The sequence below is a fragment of the Ambystoma mexicanum genome, chromosome 2p (genome assembly GCF_040938575.1).
Source record: "Ambystoma mexicanum isolate Mex_15411 chromosome 2p, UKY_AmexF1_1, whole genome shotgun sequence".
Taxonomy (NCBI): domain Eukaryota; kingdom Metazoa; phylum Chordata; class Amphibia; order Caudata; family Ambystomatidae; genus Ambystoma; species Ambystoma mexicanum.
Genome location: NC_090923.1, coordinates 303,086,445 through 303,105,990, shown reverse-complemented (window position 1 = coordinate 303,105,990; position 19,546 = coordinate 303,086,445). Strand labels below are relative to the sequence as shown.

Here is a 19,546-nt window from a genome sequence, read left to right as displayed (position 1 = left end):
TACTTTGGAATTACCTATGCATTGCAGTATATTGTCCCCCAAAAGTATTATGAAAACCCAAACTGGGGCCACGGTGGAGCATGACCAGGCTCCCCTGGGAATGTCTCCCATAGATTACCCAGACATCATGCCAGAAGACATTTTGTAGCATGAAATTATTTCAGATTCTGAGCCTCAGCCAGAGGAATGTCCAGGTGCCATTGATTCCAATCTTGATGAACTTCCAATCCTCCTATCCAAGAACCATCTAGAGTGGAAGACGCACCTCTAAGGGTTCAGACACCTGCTCTACCATCAACACCTGCTGGAGGGGGCGGTATGAATCCACAAAACCCTTTTATAAACCTGCAATCCTTGCTTTCCCTCCAAGTGCTTAAAACATAGTCACTTTTGGGGCAGATTGATGCCAGGTTTCCTTACCCTCAGGCTCAGACAATTGGGCTATATGGAGAAGATCAACTTACTCCACAGCATCAAAGGGACCCAACCCATTCCTGTAGAGATCAGGGAATACTCCCTAGGCTTCAAACACCTTCTAGACCTCCACAAGGATTTAGTCCACGTAGAAGATAGCAAGAGGGGGGGGGAGGGGGAAATTGGTTGACACAGACCAGGACGCTGGTCTGAGGAATACAAGCTCCACTACCTCTTCATCTCCACGCAGAGCCGACAGGTGGGACACAGATGATCCTGACCAAGACACGCAGAGTAGCCTGGCTCATCCTTTGCCTCCAGATGACATTGGGGCTTTTCACTCCATGATGTATAAAGCATGCCCGGAGTTTGGTTTGATTCTAGAAGAGAAGGACTGTTTCCTCTTCGACCACATGGGTAAACGCAGGAAGGCAGTGTTTTCCATACCCACTCTGGATCACGTTTGGCAGGAGGGCCTCTGTACTCTGAAGCATCCTTTTACAGGGCTGGCAGTTAAAGGTAGGGTGGATAAGAAGTTTAAGGCTCCAGACACAACACCAAAATGCCTTTCCTCACAACCCACTCGAGTCAGTCGTGTCAGCAAGCCGCAAGCCTCGAACTCAGCATAAGCATCACGCCCCTCCTCCAAACAGTGAACTCAGGAAAATTGATGCCTTCGGAAAAAAAGTTCTCACCATTTGGGCAACAACTGTCAAAGCACCAAATGCTCTGGCAATAGTTGCTTGATATGATCGAGAGATGTGACCCTGACACTGGCTCATACACTGGAAGATTTGCCGGAACAGCAGCAGAAAGAAGCCATGATACTAGTGCGTGAAGGGGAGGAAACCTCGAATCGCAGCATCAATATCGCTGTAGACCTTGCTGAAACAGGGATTCAAACAGATTGGCAATGGGGTAGTCCTCAGGCGCAAGCATGGTTACGTTGTCCAATTTACGGCAGGAAGTATAGCACAAAGTCATTGATATTCCATGTGCAGGGAAAAATCTATTTGGGGACAAGATTGATGAGGCCCATAAAGCCATGAAGGCACATTCTGACACTTCTAGGTCTCTTAAATCCTACAGGGTAGGTGGTCCTTTTGCTCCTTTCGAGGAGCCTCGGGTAATTCTAGATTCTCAACCACTAGAGAAAATAAGAACTATAGTAGACCTGCATACTACTGAGTTACAAGAGAAATTACCAATCTTCCCAGTGCATAAGAGAATACCATCGAGGGCAACAAGAGCATGGATTTGCCACCTCCCAAAGAGCTAGCCAAAATAAGGCACAACAATGACTGCCTCAGGGGCAGACAGCTGGGGGGGGCATGTGGCCTTCTACATTGACAAGTGCCACACAATAACAAAGGACAGGTTGGTGCTAAATGCAATCCAGTATGGCCCTTGTTGGACTTCAAACGTGAACAAATCCTGATACATCCCATAAAGTTATCTCACCAACAGCTTCAGGATTTACAGCAGTAGGTACGTCAAATGCTAAGAAAACGAGCCATCGAAAGAGTTCCTCTCTCAGCAAGAGGAAAGGGAGTATACTCCAGGTACTTTGTTGTCAAAAAAACAGACTGGAAGTGGCACCATATGCTGGATTTACAAAGGCTAAACAAGAACATCAAAAAGCAGAATTTCAAGATCTCCAGGAGGTCATAAAAGCCATTCAGCCCCATGAATAACTCGCAGCGTTAGATCTCAAGGATGCATACTTCCATGTGCCAATACACCCAACGCACCAAAAGTACCTCAGATTCATGGTCGGTGAGAGCCATTATCAGTTTCGGGTATTGCCATTCAGTCTGAAATCGGTACCTAGGACATTCACAAAGTGCCTTGCACTGATTGCAGCCTTACTCCAATAACTGGGCCTCCACGTCTACCCATAATTGGACGACTGGCTGGTTCGAGGTTCAACATATCAACAAGCCTTGTCTTCTCTCAGACAAACAAACGCTGCTCAAACAATTGGGCTTTACAATAAATAAAACAAAATCCTGCACTATTCCCTCAAGGAATTTGGTTTCCCCGGTGGAACCAAATTACCATCTCACCATTGTGACTGATTCCTCCCAGGCGGGATGAGGGCTCATTTGGACAAGCACCAAGTCAAAGGCCTCTGGACTCCTAGGAAGCCATCCTCCACATAAATGTTCTGGAATTACGGGCTGTGCATTGGGCCTTAAAATCCTTCCTGCCGCTAATGAAGAATTCAGTGATTCGAGTCCTCATGGACAACCCAACCACAATGTTTTATTTGTGGAAACAAGGCGAAACACGGTCAAGCACCCTGTCCCAAGAAGCACAGACCATCTGGCATTCAGCCACCCAACACAATATTCTACTTCAAATCTGGACGCATTCCCTCGATTCCCTCTCCAGGAAAACGATACAGATAATACCCAAAGGATTCTGCAGAATAATCTTGGTAGATCTGTACTGGTCCAGGCAGACCTGGCTATTGGACCTCCTACAGCTGGCAGCGGACAATCCAATCCATCAAGGATCTCATGCCAATCTTCTATCCCAGAACAACGGGATGATTCTTCATCACGATCCGGGTACTCTCAAGTTAACAGTGTGGCTCCTGACCATGCCAATTCGGTCATTTGAAGATCCCTCAAAACTGTTGGCGCATTCTAGCAGCTGCTAGAGCCCCTTCTACCAACATTTCCCACCAACACTTCCTATAGCTGAAAATGGAAAAGATTCCGTGCATGGTGTGCACAACAGCCCTACCTGCAGCCTCTGGCTATTACACCTCATCGGATCCTTCCTTTCCTGCTAAAGTTAGCTAAAGAAGGTCTAGAGATCTCTTCAATTAAAGTGCACTTATCTGCAGTTTCTATATTTCCATGGAAAGGAAGTCTTCCCCTCTCTACAGTGACAGGCTAGTCAAGCACTTCTTAAAAGGTTCCATGTGTTAAAATCGCGTCAAAAATGGCTGTGAACACAATATATTGTGGCAAAAATGCAGTGGTTTTGATGCCGCAATCCATGTAAAGGACCCGGGGAACACCCCTGCAACCTCCAGACTCATTATAGCATTTAAGGGGCGTGGGGGACACACCTGCAAACCCTGCTCCCCATAAATGGTGTAATGGGGTACACCTTTAACTGGTCAGACCATGGCATTTTTGCCACCATTTTTTTTACTGCTGATATTTTTGCCACCATTTTATCACTGAGTTCCTTTTTTAAAAGGGCTTTTTCGCAACTTTCCACCAAACAAAAGGATTCCACCTGTATGGAGCCTTCAACTTTCCACCAAACAAAAGGATTCCACCTGTATGGAGCCTGAACTTGGTCCTGGCAGGGCTCATGAAGTCTGTGTGTTGCAGACAAAGGTTCGAACAAACATTTCTCACATGGAAGGTGGCTTTCTTAGTTGCTATTACGGCCTCTAGATGTGTTTCGGAGCTGCAAGCTTTGGTTGTAGACCCTCTGTATCTACCATTCATGAAGGACAAGGTGGTACTGTCCAATAATCTTCATTTCATCCCAAAAGTTCCATCATGGTTTCCTAAAAAGATTCAACCATAACTCTGCCCACTTTCTTTTAAAATGCCACTTCACCAGCGGAGAAAGCCCTACACTCTCTGAACGTGAAAAGGTAATTGAAATATTATCTAGACTGGACAAAATCTCAAGATGGTTTTCATCTACAATCTCCTTATGCCACTCGAAGGTTCCATCTTGAGAAGCAGGTGAGTGTGTGTGAGCAGTGACCCTCCTGGTCCTTGTTGCATCTACTTTGCCCCCTCTTCTAAGCCCGACTCGGCCTTCGCACTGTTTTGCCCTGGCACCTCCACTTCCCTCTTCCTCCCTCCTGCTAGCCTCTCAGCCCACCCCCGACTGGCCAGGTAGGTACTCAATACTCACCTTCCCAGGACAGCCCTCTGCCCGTGCAGCCATTGTGGCTAAGGACCCCAAGGCAAATGGCGGCTCCTCCAGAGGTGTCCCCAGACGGCGTGCGGGGAAAGCCAGTGGCCAGCCATCAACAATGAGCGACTAGTAAGTTAGGAGTGGCCTGGGTGACAAATGGAGCCATCACTCTACCCTGAAACCCTGCCACATAGCAACCTTGCCTACACTAGAATAATTGTGTTGTCTTGTGATTTTAAATTGCACTGTGAAAGGATTTTAAATTGCACTGGGAAACCTAGGCCCTTCTCCCACTATTTTATTTTTTTATTTTTTTTTTTTAATTTATTGAAACTTCAGCTCAGCGAACCCTGAAAGCATGCGGACAGGACACCGAACTTTTGTTACAGCAAATTCTCTCGACCTTTTTCCTCTTTAACAAAAAGAATGGTCAACGGGTCATAAAAAACATCAGCCTCATTTATGAAGCTTGGAAAAGAAGACCGCACTTCCATAGAATAGATTAAAGTAAAAGAGGTCAATGCAAGGCAACATTCTCGTTTAGTTGTAAGGAATCCGGAAGAGTTCACAATGTTATTCATTTTGAGACAACAGTGTCATTTAGTTTTAAAGAGTCCAGGAAATCCACTATTGCACAAGTTAATTTGACGTTGTGTCCCGCAACGGCATATGACCACCAGCTCAGATCGTCGGATTCCACGGGTCAGAAACCTCATAGGAGGCGCATTCGCCGTGAGGTTAACGCAGAACATCCAGTTGCTAAATGTTCTAAGGTTTCAGTTTTGACGTTACAGAAGCAACCATGATCGTCGTTTACTTCCTTAAAATGCGGGAGAAATTGCATCTCCCTGGTCTTCAAGACGTTTAGACGTAGCCTCAAAATTGCAATGGTGTTGTGAAGGACAGTTTATTAAATAGCGACACTGAACATTAAGTTTGTGTTCACTGATGCCCCATTTCAATGTAGTTGTCATCATTTGTTGCAAATCACAATTCTGGATCAAGTTCCAGGACTCAAATTTCCTTTTGACATATTGGGTTTGTGAAATCAGTAAAGTGGCAGCCTCAGTACCCGGCGCCAGAATATACCTTCTAGCTTCTGCCAAAACTGGGGTTCGATGTTCCAACCCGATTCAGACCCCGAAGGTAATTGCTGGAAGAACCTTTTGGGCATAAAAGATTAGAGCTGGGGTGAGCATACATTTTCCATAAGACTTGTTTATTTTCAAGCCCTGGATACTAAATTGCGTCATACGATTGACGAGGTCAAGCTTCCAGTGATATTCTCTGAGTGATGTATTGAACTTGATGCCGAGATATCTAATGCAATTGACCACACTTAGCAGAGTACTGTTGATTTTCCACTGGAAGGTGTTTATCTTTTTGGTTCCTGCTGCCCCAATGGTCAGGATCTTGGTCTTTTCGGTATTTAGTTCAAGATAATTCATCTTAAGGTATTCGTATAGTTTGGATAAGAGCCGTTGGAGGCCAATCTGCATAAGGTCCATTAGGACAACATCATTGGCATAAGTTATGCAGTTAATTTCCATGTTAATTTTTGGCGGAAAACAGCAAACTGATTTTAGTTGTATCGGGAGATCCAAGGTGAACAATTTGAAAAGTTCAGCAGCCAATGGGCAACCTTGCTTCACTCCATTTTCCGTTGGTATTTTCTCTGATAAATCGCCCTGATTATTTAGGCGTATCCGTATGACGGTCTTGGAGTGTAAGGCTTTTATTGGTTGCAGCAGATTTTGAGGGCAGTTCCAGTTTGACATTTTCTGCCAAAGCTTACCCTGGTTCACGCTGTCAAAGGCCCCCCGTAGGTCGCTGAATGCCAAATATAGTTTTCTTTTTGCCTTCAAGATTTCAAGTTTCAATAAGTTCAATATCAGTAGATTGACTTCCACTCCGACTCCCTTAGTAAATCCACTATACAGGACTCTCAGAGGTAGGTGTGTTTAGGTGGGTTTTTCTGCAGTTTTTAAATTGCACTGTGAAAGGATTTTAAATTGCATTGTGAAACCTAGGCCTTTCTCCCACTATAAAGGTCTCTACGACCCAGTTGTGCTGTCTCCAGTGTTTATACTACATTGTAAGTAGTGCTGTCTTTGGTTTTGCCTTCTTAGAAAACTATCGCCCAATATCCATCACTCCTTTCCTTGGCAAACCCCTGGAAAAGCTGGCCATCTACCAGCTTAATCTTCACACTGAATTGGTTGGGTGTCTCCATGACCATCAGTCTGGCTTCAGAGCTGCCAGAAGCGCGGAAATTGCTCTCCTGAACATCCATGAAGACCTGCTCTCCAAACTCGATTCCAACACCCCCTGTGTCCTCATATTACTTGATCTCTCTTCTACCTTTGACACAGTCAACCATGCCATCCTGCTCAACTGTCTCTGTGATAACCTAGGTTTCACTGATCAGGCCCTGGCTTGTTTGACCTCTTTTCTCTCCGTACTCCCAGGTCCAACTTAAGTCCTTCCTCTCCTCCATCTCTAGCTTGAACTGTGGTGTCTCCCAGGGGTCTAACCAATGCTGTTTAACCAGTACCTGGCACTTCTTGCCCACTGCATTGCCGCTCTCTTCCCCAACATTCAGTGCTATGTGGATGACGCTCAACACATTTTCAGGCTCTGTTCCACCACCTCTTCTCCTTCTCTCATCTCTGACTGTCTGCCTGCTATTCAGGAGTGGTGTGCCACCAATGAGCTCTGCCTTAATGCCAGTAAGCCTGAGATTCTCCTCATCAGCACACCTGCTCCAACCTTTCCCGTCACTCTATAGCCGGCCTCTTTTGGCCCTCTTCCTGCTTTCACCTGTGAGGCTAAAAACCTCAGGGCCATCTTAGACGCAACACTCTCCTTCTCTCCGCGCATCTCTGACTTCTCTAAGAAGCTTGTCCGATAGCACAGCAAGTAGAGAGCTCGCTTTGACATCTGTGCAGAGCCTGCTGATGCAGGTTTGAATCCCAGCAAGGCCAAACTCAGCCTTTCATCCTTCCGAGGTCGATAAATGAGCACCACACCGTGGGTAATACTAAGCAGTGCTCAGATGCCTGAGGGTTTGTAGCGCTATATAAATGCTAAATTATTATTATTATTAAGAAGTACCACCACCAGCTGCACCTCCTCGGAGGTATTCTTCCTTTCCTCTCCTTCCCCCAGAAGCTCACGGTCTCTAGAGCTCTGGTTCTCTCTAGGCTGGACTACTGCAACAGCCTCTTTTTAAATGTGCCTGCCTCTACTCTTAGCCCTCTCCAACTCATCCAAAACAGGACTGTGAGACTTTCCTTGGCCTCAAGCCCAGGGATCGTATCTCTGCAGGACTGAAATCTCTGCACTGGCTCCCAGTGGCAGCGAGGATTAAGTTCAAAACCCTCTGCAATGCCCATAAGGCCTTATGGGGCCTGGGGCCTCAATACCTTCAATTCCCCTCTTCCTAAATATCTTCCCTCTCGAGCTCTTCGCTCATCTGCCTCCAACTCCCTCCGGGTCAGTCGCTTCTCCAAGCAACGAGTTGGTGGTAGATCACTTTCTTCAGATGGGGCCTCCCTCTGGAACAGCCTCTCTGAAACTTGAGGACCACCTCTGGTTCCCGAAACACCTCAAGACCTTCCTCTTTACTTCTGCTTTCTCTCCTCCTCTCCTCTGCTGTTCGCCTGGCTGAAACTGAAACTGCACTGGTTACCTGGCAACCCTCTGATCTCAGGCCCAGGTCCCCTACCTGCCAGTTGCACACATGCACTGCCCCCCTGGCAACCTTTGCACTCTAGGGCTGTTCTGTATACCTATAGCCCCTACCAGCACTTGACACCTGATATCTGCACTTACCCCTGCACTTGCCACCAGCTGGCCACACTTTTTATTTGTTTTACTGTTATCCTATTTACTGCACTGCCTCCTCCGACTTGCCCTGCACTTGCACGATATCAATGTCACCTGGCCTAGTAAGATCATTGTCTCTGTCTTCCCTCTATTCCCCCTCCCCGGCCTCGTTGCGCCTTGAAACACTTTTGTATAGGTGCGTTATAAATGCCATGTCGTATCAAGGCCAATGGGCTTTTGCAAACGACGCCCAGAGCGCATTCCGCTCTCTGGTCTGAAGTACCAATCAGAGATATTTGCCAGGCGGCAACATGGCCAGTGCCCCACACTTTTACGAGGCACTACTGCTTACATCAGCAGCACGCTGAAGACGTGTAGATGGGACGAGCAGTCCTTCAACGGCTGTTCCAGTAAGGTAAGGTAAGGTAAGCCCTGCAGCTTCCACGGTTGATTCCCTTCTCTACTTGCGTATGTGTTCTTCTCACATTAACACAGAAAATTGCAAAGTGTATAATCTGTGTTTGCCTCGTTTATCACCTCCTAACATGTATACTGCTATAAAATGGGAGTAGTTTCTTACCTATAACTCCTTTTCTCCAGCGTTGGTATCGTTCATGGAATTGCATGCGTCCTCAAAGCCATACTCCTACAGGCAAACATCCTCTACAGGGGCATATCCTCCAGCTGGAGTGGTTAAAATCTGAGGGGAAGCTACTGGGGAGGGGCTATACATTCAACATCCCATTGATGGGGACGATGTCGATGGGACACTGAAGGTGTCAACTTTTTGCATAGGAAAATTACTAAGTCAAAGTAACCGGGGATTCCCAGCCTGACGACGGGGAATATTCACAGCATGTGAATCCATGTAAGATACCAACGCTGGAGAAATGGAGTTACAGGTACGAAACTACTCCCTTTTCATATGATCATACAGTGCATCAGTATACACATTGAAATCATGCAGCAATCTCTCCCACCACGGATTCATATTAGTGGTGACGGTTATGTGGAAAGCGCATGGCAATTGTAGGGACAAGACTTGCTTGGAATTGGCTGAAACCTCCCGGGCGATGTTGGCCCCGTGGGTGGAATTTCTTCATTCGACATTTTGTAACTTGGTTGGTAACTTAATCAGTCAGATATACGAGGCCTAAATGGTACCACCTGGAATTATTTTGTGAAAGTAGAATGCAGTATTATGTGCAGGATGTAAAACTTATAGCCATGAACTGCCTGCAGCTGTAAATGATCCCCTGACCTCGTGTGTCTGCATGTGTATGACAAGTATCAGCATGTGTAGACCACTCTACCGGTATCTCGGCATCGAGAAAAAAACTTTACTTGCAGGTACGATGGCCCACTCTCCACCGTGGGTTTGAGGGTGTGTGTAGCAGACGTTAAAGACCTACTTTAACTACTTACTGTCCTGACATCACTTCCTTGTATGGGGACCCAGACAAGCTACAGCTCTCAACATAATGAGGTGTAGTCCCCTTCTAACAAACAGTTTACAACATTATGCCTCCTACAACCAAGCCCTTTGTGAATGATGGGACTTGTTCAAGAGAATGTGGTGCTCGACTTGAGGGGCTCATTGCTCCTTGCATCCGCCACCACTTGATGAATTGACGGCTTACTTTGTAACTTTGTTTTGGCTATTTCTGCTGATGTAGCCGACCCAGATATTTACTTTCTTTTTATACTGCAACTGCTGACCAATCCTAGGCATGCACCACCCACTTTGCACTTTTTAGGCATTAGACCTCTTGGAGCAGGGTTTGAAACTATCACTGAAGAAACTGTACTGTCTATAAAAACTGGTTTTGCAATAACTATGGTTGAATAGGCAAAATTTAGAACATAATCGTTGAGAATCTTACTTCCAGCATCTGTTCCTTTATAATGGGAACCTGAAAGTGATTCACCAGCTGTGGTGTATTCAGTATGTACGAGGTAGAGTTAAATATGGTGTATTAGGTTTGTGGTAGTACTTTGGAGGCAGATGATGCTTAGAATGCATGTAAGTGAAGTGGACTGCTGTGAGGAGCGAGGAGGGACAGCTGTAGTTATTGGGTCTGAGTGGAACTTGTGGAAGTCTGTGGTGTGTAACGGTTTATTGAGAAGCCACCCTCTACACAGGGAGTTCCTTACCTGCCCACTCAAGGGGCTATGCAACAAACTGTTTAACAGACTTTTTTCTTTAACCCTATCTCAGAGACATATTCTGCCCCTTGAGTCCCTCTCCCCTGAGCAAACAATGAGCCAAGAACCAGGCTGGGTTACAGGAAATATATTGGTATTTATTTAAATAAAAAGTGATAGAAATTGAATGTGAAAACACCACTTTATCCATGGCACACACACACACACCAGCACAATCAACGTCTCTCAGCATAAATAAATCAAAAAAGTGAGTTGACAAGAACACTATCACAATTCTGCCCTTTCTGCAAATTTCACTTTAAGAAATAATTACAAAGCTAGCAGTAGGATTTCAAGATTGGTACGTATACATATGGCAATTATGATGTCACCCACACTTTTGATTTAAACTAACACAGCATCATTTAGCAGTTTTGTTTTTCAGTCCCCCTTACTTTGGTCTGTGTTGGGGAAGTCGGAGAGAAAAATTGGAATGATTTGGGGAATTTTGGACTTCAGACCTCCCACCCCCTCCACTGAAAGGCCAGCGTTGGGGAAGCTGGATAAAAAGGTTGAACCGATTTAAGAACCAAGCCACCCCTCCTCCTTAATCTGGAACAGCAGAACAAATAAGATTTCGAGGGGATTGGGTCCTCAGACGTATTCCATATCTATGACTGTAATCACCGCAGCTGTGCTGCAGTGATTACTGTCATAGATATGGAATACGTCGTCGGACCATCCCATCGAAGGAACGTTACCAGGTAAGAGAGTAACTTGTTCTTCCCTAATAAATTATAGGCTATAGTTTTCAGAGCACATTGGAGCTTTGTTGATTTTAGAATTTTAACAAAATTCACCCCGTAGTACTCTGCCAAAGGGGGAATTAATTAAATTAGCATTATTGGTTAAATAGGCTAAGGATCTACAGAGTTTTGCCCACCCCCCTTCCGCCCACTATTAATAGAAAGGATTTAAGGCAAGCAAACTCCGGGTTTCCCAGGGCTCTGTTCTACTTACATAGAAAGCCTCAGTCTAAAGTTCAGGAAAGCCAGCTGCATCCAGGGCACTCTGGACAGACGGGGCAGGGGTCTGGTCACTCCACTCTCAAGGATGACCTCCTGCTCTCCACCATAGGACCCAGTCAGCTTTGAGGCCATCCTAGAAATAGACGGCTCCACCCAGATGCACTCTCATAAATCTCCTCTGTTGTTTCCTTACAGCTGCCAGATGGTATGTTTCAGTAGCCTTCCTGATGGTCTGTCTCTTGTCTGTCTTTGTCTCTCTAGTGCAGTCCCCCTTGTATAGCAGCGTTGACACCACCACTTTTACAATCTTGTTAGTACCCTGCAATACTACCCTCAACTAGGACTGGACAGTTATCCTTCTCTCCTCCCAACCCCAGCCTCCAAGTCAGGATTAGTTTAGAGGTCTGGAGCAACATATGACAATTCCCATTTGTAATCGCCTTTTAATCTCCTTTTATATTTTTTGCAAAAACTAGTTATGTATCACAACTTCATATATTTGCTAGGAATTGCCATAATGTACATATTTCTGATTCATCTAATCATGGGGTATTAGATAAGCCGACCACCAGGTCCGTACAATGTAGCACGACCATGTGGTGCATTTCTGCAGTTTCCATAAAAAGCATAACAGTTATCAATCTGTAAATTATTACCCATATCCCTAATTCTATTCTCCAGCAGCTCACCAACTCTCACATACACATTTTAGATAGCCATTACAGTTTCGTGAGTCGCAGATGGATGCATTTTTTTATATCTCCAAGATCACCTGTAAATTACCACAAAAAAAATAATAAAATAATATGTTTGCTGAGAAAAAGGCCTAAATGATAATAGTAGTTTAAAATTAATTAGGAATATTCATGTGGGACAAATGGCCCACCTCCTGCCTTCCGGCCATTTGTTTTCACTGGGCCAGCCTGTACGCCTTTTTATCAATCTTTGAAGTTGTTGCCCCTATTTTCACACATATTCGTCATGCTCCATCCAAGGAGAACTTCTCCTGCAGTCAATGCTTTCAGAGCCAGCAGATCTGGAGAACACTGAATTTCGACATCTTTAGCAGGACACTTTATTGCAGTTGGTAATTATATGGGAGATGTGACATCCAGACAAGGAGTGGGAGATTTATTTCTGAAGTTTCCCACAGCCAGCAAAAGGGTTTGTCTTGGGCTGACATTTTATTATGAACACAAAGTGGCTTTTCAAATGCCACTGGAATTTTGTATGTGAAACCTCATACAAATTGCTTTTTGTCAACCTGCACATCATGTCTTTTCCCTAACATTTTTCTGTAAGCATTGATAGATTTCCCATTTAAACTGCTTTGATTTGCAGACACCTGTGCAAGCCGTTTTTGTTTGTTTAAAAATCCTGTTTTCCATGTGAAAGGGATCTTTTATTCCTCCTTTTGTAAATTATGATGTTGCTTTTCCTTTGGTAATGACGGGTAGGCCCCTTTCCACATGGCTCTTTGATTTTACTTGAAAAACAAAGGCCAAGCCGTTTTTGTTTCCGTGTTTATAATCCTGCTGTTCATGTGAAAGGAACTTCTGTTTGGGGCGTTTGTATGCACTCCACAGGAGCAAACTCCAATTTTTTTAGATAATTTGTATACTTTAATTGGCGTCCATGTGCTACTTCGCAAAGGTAGTTCTGGATTTATCCGTATTGTGGATCGGGTTTGTGAAATATCAAGCCTTGCTATTACTGATTTGATTTGCTCTAATCTTTGAGATATGATCCAGGAGAAGTGAATGCATTTTGTATGACCTGGGGTGAGGAGGGGTGCAGGGGAAGGACACCTCCTTTGTAATAAATACATGTGTATGTAATTTGCAGGACCGGAAACTGACGAAGATGGAGAGGCAACGGTTTAAAGAAGAAGCAGAAATGTTGAAAGGTCTGCAACATCCGAATATTGTTCGATTTTATGATTTCTGGGAATCTTGTGTGAAAGGAAAGAAAGTCATAGTGCTGGTTACAGAGTTAATGACATCTGGAACACTGAAAACGTAAGTATTCTACAAGTCTTTAAACAAATTATAGTAAAAAGCTTACTGCATTCTCCTAATTGTAAGCAACCTATGTACTTGTGTGCGATTATGGCATCTGACATATAAAAATGAACCCATTTGCAAGACCAGCATTCTTCAATGGTCTATTTGGTATGTTTTAAAGACTTGTAAAGCCAGCATGATGGCACATAGCTAAATATTGACGAGAACGTTGTTGGAGGTTCATATAAGTCACACCATGGCTAATAAAGTTAGTTAACACCCAGTGGGCAGATATTCACGACAAAAAAATGTCCAGCTTTTCCTGCATCTAAGGAGATTTGATTGAGATGTCCGCTCCTCGCATAAACTGTTCCAGATCATTGCTGGCAGAAGAAGCCTCTCGTTTGGAGGCTGTGTCCATTAAATCTGGTCACTGTGGTGGGTCGGAAGAAGGAGGTGGACACTTAACTGACATTTTGATATTTATTTAAATAAGGATAAAGCCTCTTCCTGTATTGCTAGAGCGGTGTCCCTACCTAAATAACTAAAGATGCTTCTCAGTCATCAAGACGTCCTAAAGGAATATGTGCAACGCCCCAAAGCTAGTCTTAACTGACCCTACCACTGTTTCAAATAATTTAAATTGGACTAGGAGAACGTCTCTGCTCTCCTAGCTTGTCTGACTGAAAAAGTATTTTCTTTATTCCAAAATTCTCTTGATCATCAAGTCTTTAATCTCTTGCCACCTTCTTTATTAGTTCTTGTAACTCTTTCAAAATGTTCTTGAGGTTTTATCTCCCCTTTTCTGGTAGCATTTCTGTAGTCCTTTATCTCGCTCTTTTTACTATTTTTACTATACACATGTTGAACGCATGGTATTTACTAATTGTATGTATGACCTAGCACATGACGTCCTGCTGAATAGCTCAATGATGATTCCACATTGTATTATTCAATCTATTATGATTTTCTACTGCATTTCGAGCCTTACATCCAGATGTATGCTTTTGAGTGCCATGACTTTAAATTGTATCTCTAGCATATCCTGACTATTGTGTTATTTATGCTGCAATGTTTAGCCTACTGTGATTTTTATCTTGTAATTTATCAGCCTCATTCTGGGCATGATGCAAGACGCTATTCAAACCTGACCCGATATGTACCTTGCATTACTACTTTTGGACAAGCTTTTGCCCCCGGTTCAGCGAGACTGTAACGCTACTGTTTGTTCCAGTTATTCACTGTGTAATACTACCAACTGCTTGGCATCGTGGGCCTCGCACCCTTGAAGATTGTTATTAATATTAGTGTCACAGCTTTCCACTGAGACACGCTACCAGCACTATGCACGCCACCGCCTATTTGCTACTAAAACTACTGTGTGCCCTATTGACTGTAGGCCTGCAGGCTAAAGTAGCAGGTTCCAACCACCTCGACCATTGGTACCTCACCATGGCAAATAAAACCTTTCCATCTTTGGAGATCAAACCGACCACATTCCTGCCTCCGCTTAAATTTGACAGGCAGAAACTAACTATCAAACCTACCAGCTCTTTACTTACGCTGAACTTAGGCACCACATCTATTCAATTAGATTATACTAGTGGTGTGGCCCTTAACTACTGGCCACCCACTAATCCAAAGACTAACTGTTTCCCTAGCACGACAAACATCCCTTGTTCTACTACAGTTAGGGACAGTAGGCTACATGCTAGATTAACTAGACTCCATGAACCACCGACCAACATCCTAGCCAAAATAGGTCGTCCTCATACGGGGGAACAACTATTATATCAAATCAAATGCTAGAAAACAAATAACACAGCTTCTAATCAAAGTCTGAATAGCACATCAAGCCAGAGCAAACCTACTGCCTCCTTGACCAACACTAATATTTCAAATATCAAGGGCGCCTTAATCAATGCTAGATCTCTGGTGGCCCATGCTACTGAGATAGCAGACCTGATAACGGCTGATAACCTCAACTTCTTAGCAATAACTGAGTCATAGCTACACGCAGCTGCAGGCCCTGCCCCCTTACTTGCAGTACCTGACATCCGTAATATCATAAGAGCAGACAGAGCTGACTCCAGAGGCGGAGGCATTGCCCTCATTGCCAAATCTAATTTAGCTATGAGAATAGCCTCTTCTCCAGTTGTCAAATCTTGTGAACTACTCACAATTAAAAGTCCTATTGCCAACTCGGGTATTCTAAAGGTCTACCTTATTTACAGACCACCAGGACCGATTGGTGCATTAGAAGAAGACATCTCCATAATATTATCTGACAACACAAAAGCCTCCTCCTAAATATTATTGCTTGGTCATTTTAACTTGGGCTTTAATGATCCTAATGGCCAACATGCTCCAGCAATATCCAATACGCTAACCGAACTTGGATTCACCCAGGCTACCCATCTCAAGGGTAGAACCTTAGATTGAGTGGCAGACTCAATTGTAAAGGATCTATCACCTCTATTACTCCCCAATCATGGACAGATCACTTCTTCCTCTCCTTAACTCTCTTAGCTAACATCCCCACTACCAAGGTCAACCTAATACCACCCACACTCCTCACGAGGAACAAAAGGAATATCACGGTGGAGAAGATCATACCTCTTATAACCCCTACCCTTAACTCACTGACAGACTCGTCTAATCCAGAAATCTTCGCAGACACCTACTTCACCATGACCAAAGCAATAGACGCAATTGCCCCTCTTAAAATGTGGAAAAGTAAACCTAGAGCTCACCTAAATTCATGGTTCACTCCCCAACTAAAATCTATGAGAGCTGAAAAAAAGAAACTAGAAGTCACTTGGAGACATCTACCTAATGAGGAAAATAAAATGAACTTGATCCGTATAATGACCACCTATAAAAAAAAAAAAAAAAAGAAATTATATGCACCAAACAGGAAACCTACAATGACAGGATTAATAAGGCTAGCTCAAGTACTAAGGAGCTTTTTGACCATTTTAAGAGAAATGGAAGCTCCCATACCTCAGACAGATGACTGTGTGAAGGACAAGCTCTGGTGAACTAATATCCAGAAAGCCTTAACAAACAAAATTGCCCTCCTCCAGAATAAGATTACAGACAAGACATTGACAAGTATGCCACAACCCTGGCTCCCCCTACTAAACCCCCTTCATCATTTCAGTTTTTCACAAGTCACCATCCATGAGGTAGAAAAAATCATCTCCACCCTCAAACCTTCAAGGTGCCCAGCGCAGATAATAAAAGATGCCGCTAGAGACTTGGCTCCTTTTTATATCTAAATTAAATGATGCTTCGTTCTCTTCTGGTACTGTCCCTAACAACTAGAAGCAGTATTGGGTTTTACCCCTCCTAAAAAAAAAACAATCACTGGACCCTACCATTCCAACCAATTACAGCCAATTACCACTGTACCCTTTCTACTCAAGATACTAGACAAAGTGGCCTACACTCAGATACAGGAGTACCTAGAGACTAATCACCTCTTAGGAGTCTGCCAATCTGGCTTCAAGCCACAAGACAGCACTGAAACGGCACTTCTAGATCTAAAGACTCAGATCGATGATCTCGAAGATAAAGGAAAAATTGCCTGGTTACTTCTGTTACCGCCTTCGACTTGGTGGATCACAATGTACTTTGTAAACACCTTGCCTTGGCGGCTCACTTCTCTCAAGACGCCATTACCTGGATCAAATCCTTCTTAAACAATAGAACCATGAGTCTTCTCTCCACTAGCTGCCGCTGACCCCATACCAATAACCCGTGGTGTGCCACAAGGTTTCTGTGTCACCAACAATTTATAATATATTTACAAAGCCACTGTTTGACGATCGGGACCCTCTGGGTGTCACCTGCACGAATTATGCAGATTACACCCAGATCCTCATACCGGTGAGTTCGACAAGGACATGGTGTTAATGAACAAAATACTTAATTATTCAGGCATGGATGGCTACACACGGCCTATGCTTGAATGACGATTAAACCGAGCTCTTGATACTCAGTTCTACAGCCAACCTCAACAAACTGAACACAAAATACACGTCCTTCAATATCCATGGGATCAACATTAAAGTAGTAAACGAAGTAAAAACCTTAGGTTTCTACCTCGATTCAGTCCTTAAACTAAGTAAGCAAGTCAATGCCATGGACTCCTCTACTGCATACACCTGTAAACTGATCAGGGCCTGCAAACCGTTTCTTTCCATTAAAAGTTGCACAATCCTAGCTAGAGCCCTCATCCTCTCTAAGCTGGATTATTGCAATGCACTATACCTGGGCGCGAGAAAGAAAATTGTTAATAAAGTCCAAATTCTGCAAAACCATGCGCTCAGAACAGCCCTCGGCATCTCAAGGAGAGGGCATATCTCCGAGTTGAGACAGAACAAATTGCTTTTCACTAAGGACAAAATGATGCTTAAAACTGTCTCCCTAACCCATAAATGCCTTAATCAAGCAGCTCCTCTCTACCTCTGAGAAAATTATAAAAAAAATGTACTTCACAACCCACAAGGACAGCCAATTCATGTTGTCTGGTCGTCCCAAGATTCCAACAATAAAAAGCAGGGTGGAGCAGTTTCCCGGTCATGGCGGCGCAGGCATGGATGGCTACACACGGCCTATGCTTGAATGACGATTAAACCGAGCTCTTGATACTCAGTTCTACAGCCAACCTCAACAAACTGAACACAAAACACACGTCCTTCAATATCCATGGGATCAACATTAAAGTAGTAAACGAAGTAAAAACCTTAGGTTTCTACCTCGATTCAGCCCTTAAACTAAGTAAGCAAGTCAATGCCATGGACTCCTCTACTGCATACACCTGTAAACTGATCAGGGCCTGCAAACCGTTTCTTTCCATTAAAAGTTGCACAATCCTAGCTAGAGCCCTCATCCTCTCTAAGCTGGATTATTGCAATGCACTATACCTGGGCGCGAGAAAGAAAATTGTTAATAAAGTCCAAATTCTGCAAAACCATGCGCTCAGAACAGCCCTCGGCATCTCAAGGAGAGGACATATCTCCGAGTTGAGACAGAACAAATTGCTTTTCACTAAGGACAAAATGATGCTTAAAACTGTCTCCCTAACCCATAAATGCCTTAATCAAGCAGCTCCTCTCTACCTCTGAGAAAATTATAAAAAAAATGTACTTCACAACCCACAAGGACAGCCAATTCATGTTGTCTGGTCGTCCCAAGATTCCAACAATAAAAAGCAGGGTGGAGCAGTTTCCCGGTCATGGCGGCGCAGGCTTGGAACGCCCTTCCACCTTCCCTGAGATCTGACCAGCCCTTTCACAATTTTAGGAGAAACACCATAAATTGGCTTGTAGCCTAGGACCTTTGACACACCAGGAGATCCCTAGACTGCTCTTACTACAATCTGTGTTGACATACTACTCCCTGGCACTGTAACCATTGCCATGATTGCCAACTTATTTTTTCTTTACTTACATTGTTTGTATATACTCTTTATCATACATTGTTTGAATGATATGTAACGATTGTAACTCATGCCTACATACTACTCCCTGGCACGGCACTGTAACCATTGCCACTAATTACCAATGTATTATTTTGTTTACTTGTATTGCTTGTATATACTCCTTATCTTAAATTGTTGAAATGATATCTAATGATAGTAACTCATGCCCAAAGTACACTTGTAACTGTGTAATGCGCCAGATACCTCCGGGTTTGGTGCGCCATACAAATCAATAAACAAACTGGTAGTGCCAGTAATATTGCCTATTTTTGGCCGCAGGGTGTCCAAATTACTTACAGCTGTTGGCTGGAGGTAATTCCTTAGCCCACTGGCAAACTTGTACTTGGCCAGTGCGGTAATGTGCCGGTATACGGTAATGCTGGCATGTTATTTGCACAACAGCCAAGTAGTGATGAGGCCCGTCTATCTCTTAATCTATGGTGTCCGTTCCCCAGTTCCTAGGATATTTGGACCCAAGCCCGTAATTCTCTCCTTAAGGTTTATTCGCTATCCTCTCTATCGGTGTAGCACAGTTTCACTTAAATGAATGTATGTTTAGTAACTCGTCACTTCCACTGGGATGAGTTTCGCCCACTTTATAAAGATGTCCCGGCAGCCTCCTGGTTTTCCTGTTTTCCCCTGTTACCTCTAGGTCTGCAAGGGAATGATCTCGGCTTGGCACCACACGCTCGTGTTGGTTTCCTCCGTTGGCCTACTTGGGCTTCCTGGCTCTGCCAATGAGC

The 19,546-nt window shown here is 44.1% G+C and overlaps 1 protein-coding gene across 11 annotated transcripts in view; it reads left to right on the top strand.

The window, feature by feature from the left end:
* The window catches only part of WNK2 (WNK lysine deficient protein kinase 2), a 1,473,871-nt gene that overhangs the window by 237,226 nt on the left and 1,217,099 nt on the right, over positions 1-19,546 (top strand). For all 11 annotated transcript variants that reach the window (XM_069643592.1, XM_069643590.1, XM_069643588.1 and 8 more), the window contains exon 3: positions 13,158-13,330. In XM_069643592.1, the coding sequence (XP_069499693.1) occupies positions 13,158-13,330 (173 nt within the window). The remainder of the gene's footprint in view (positions 1-13,157; positions 13,331-19,546) is intronic.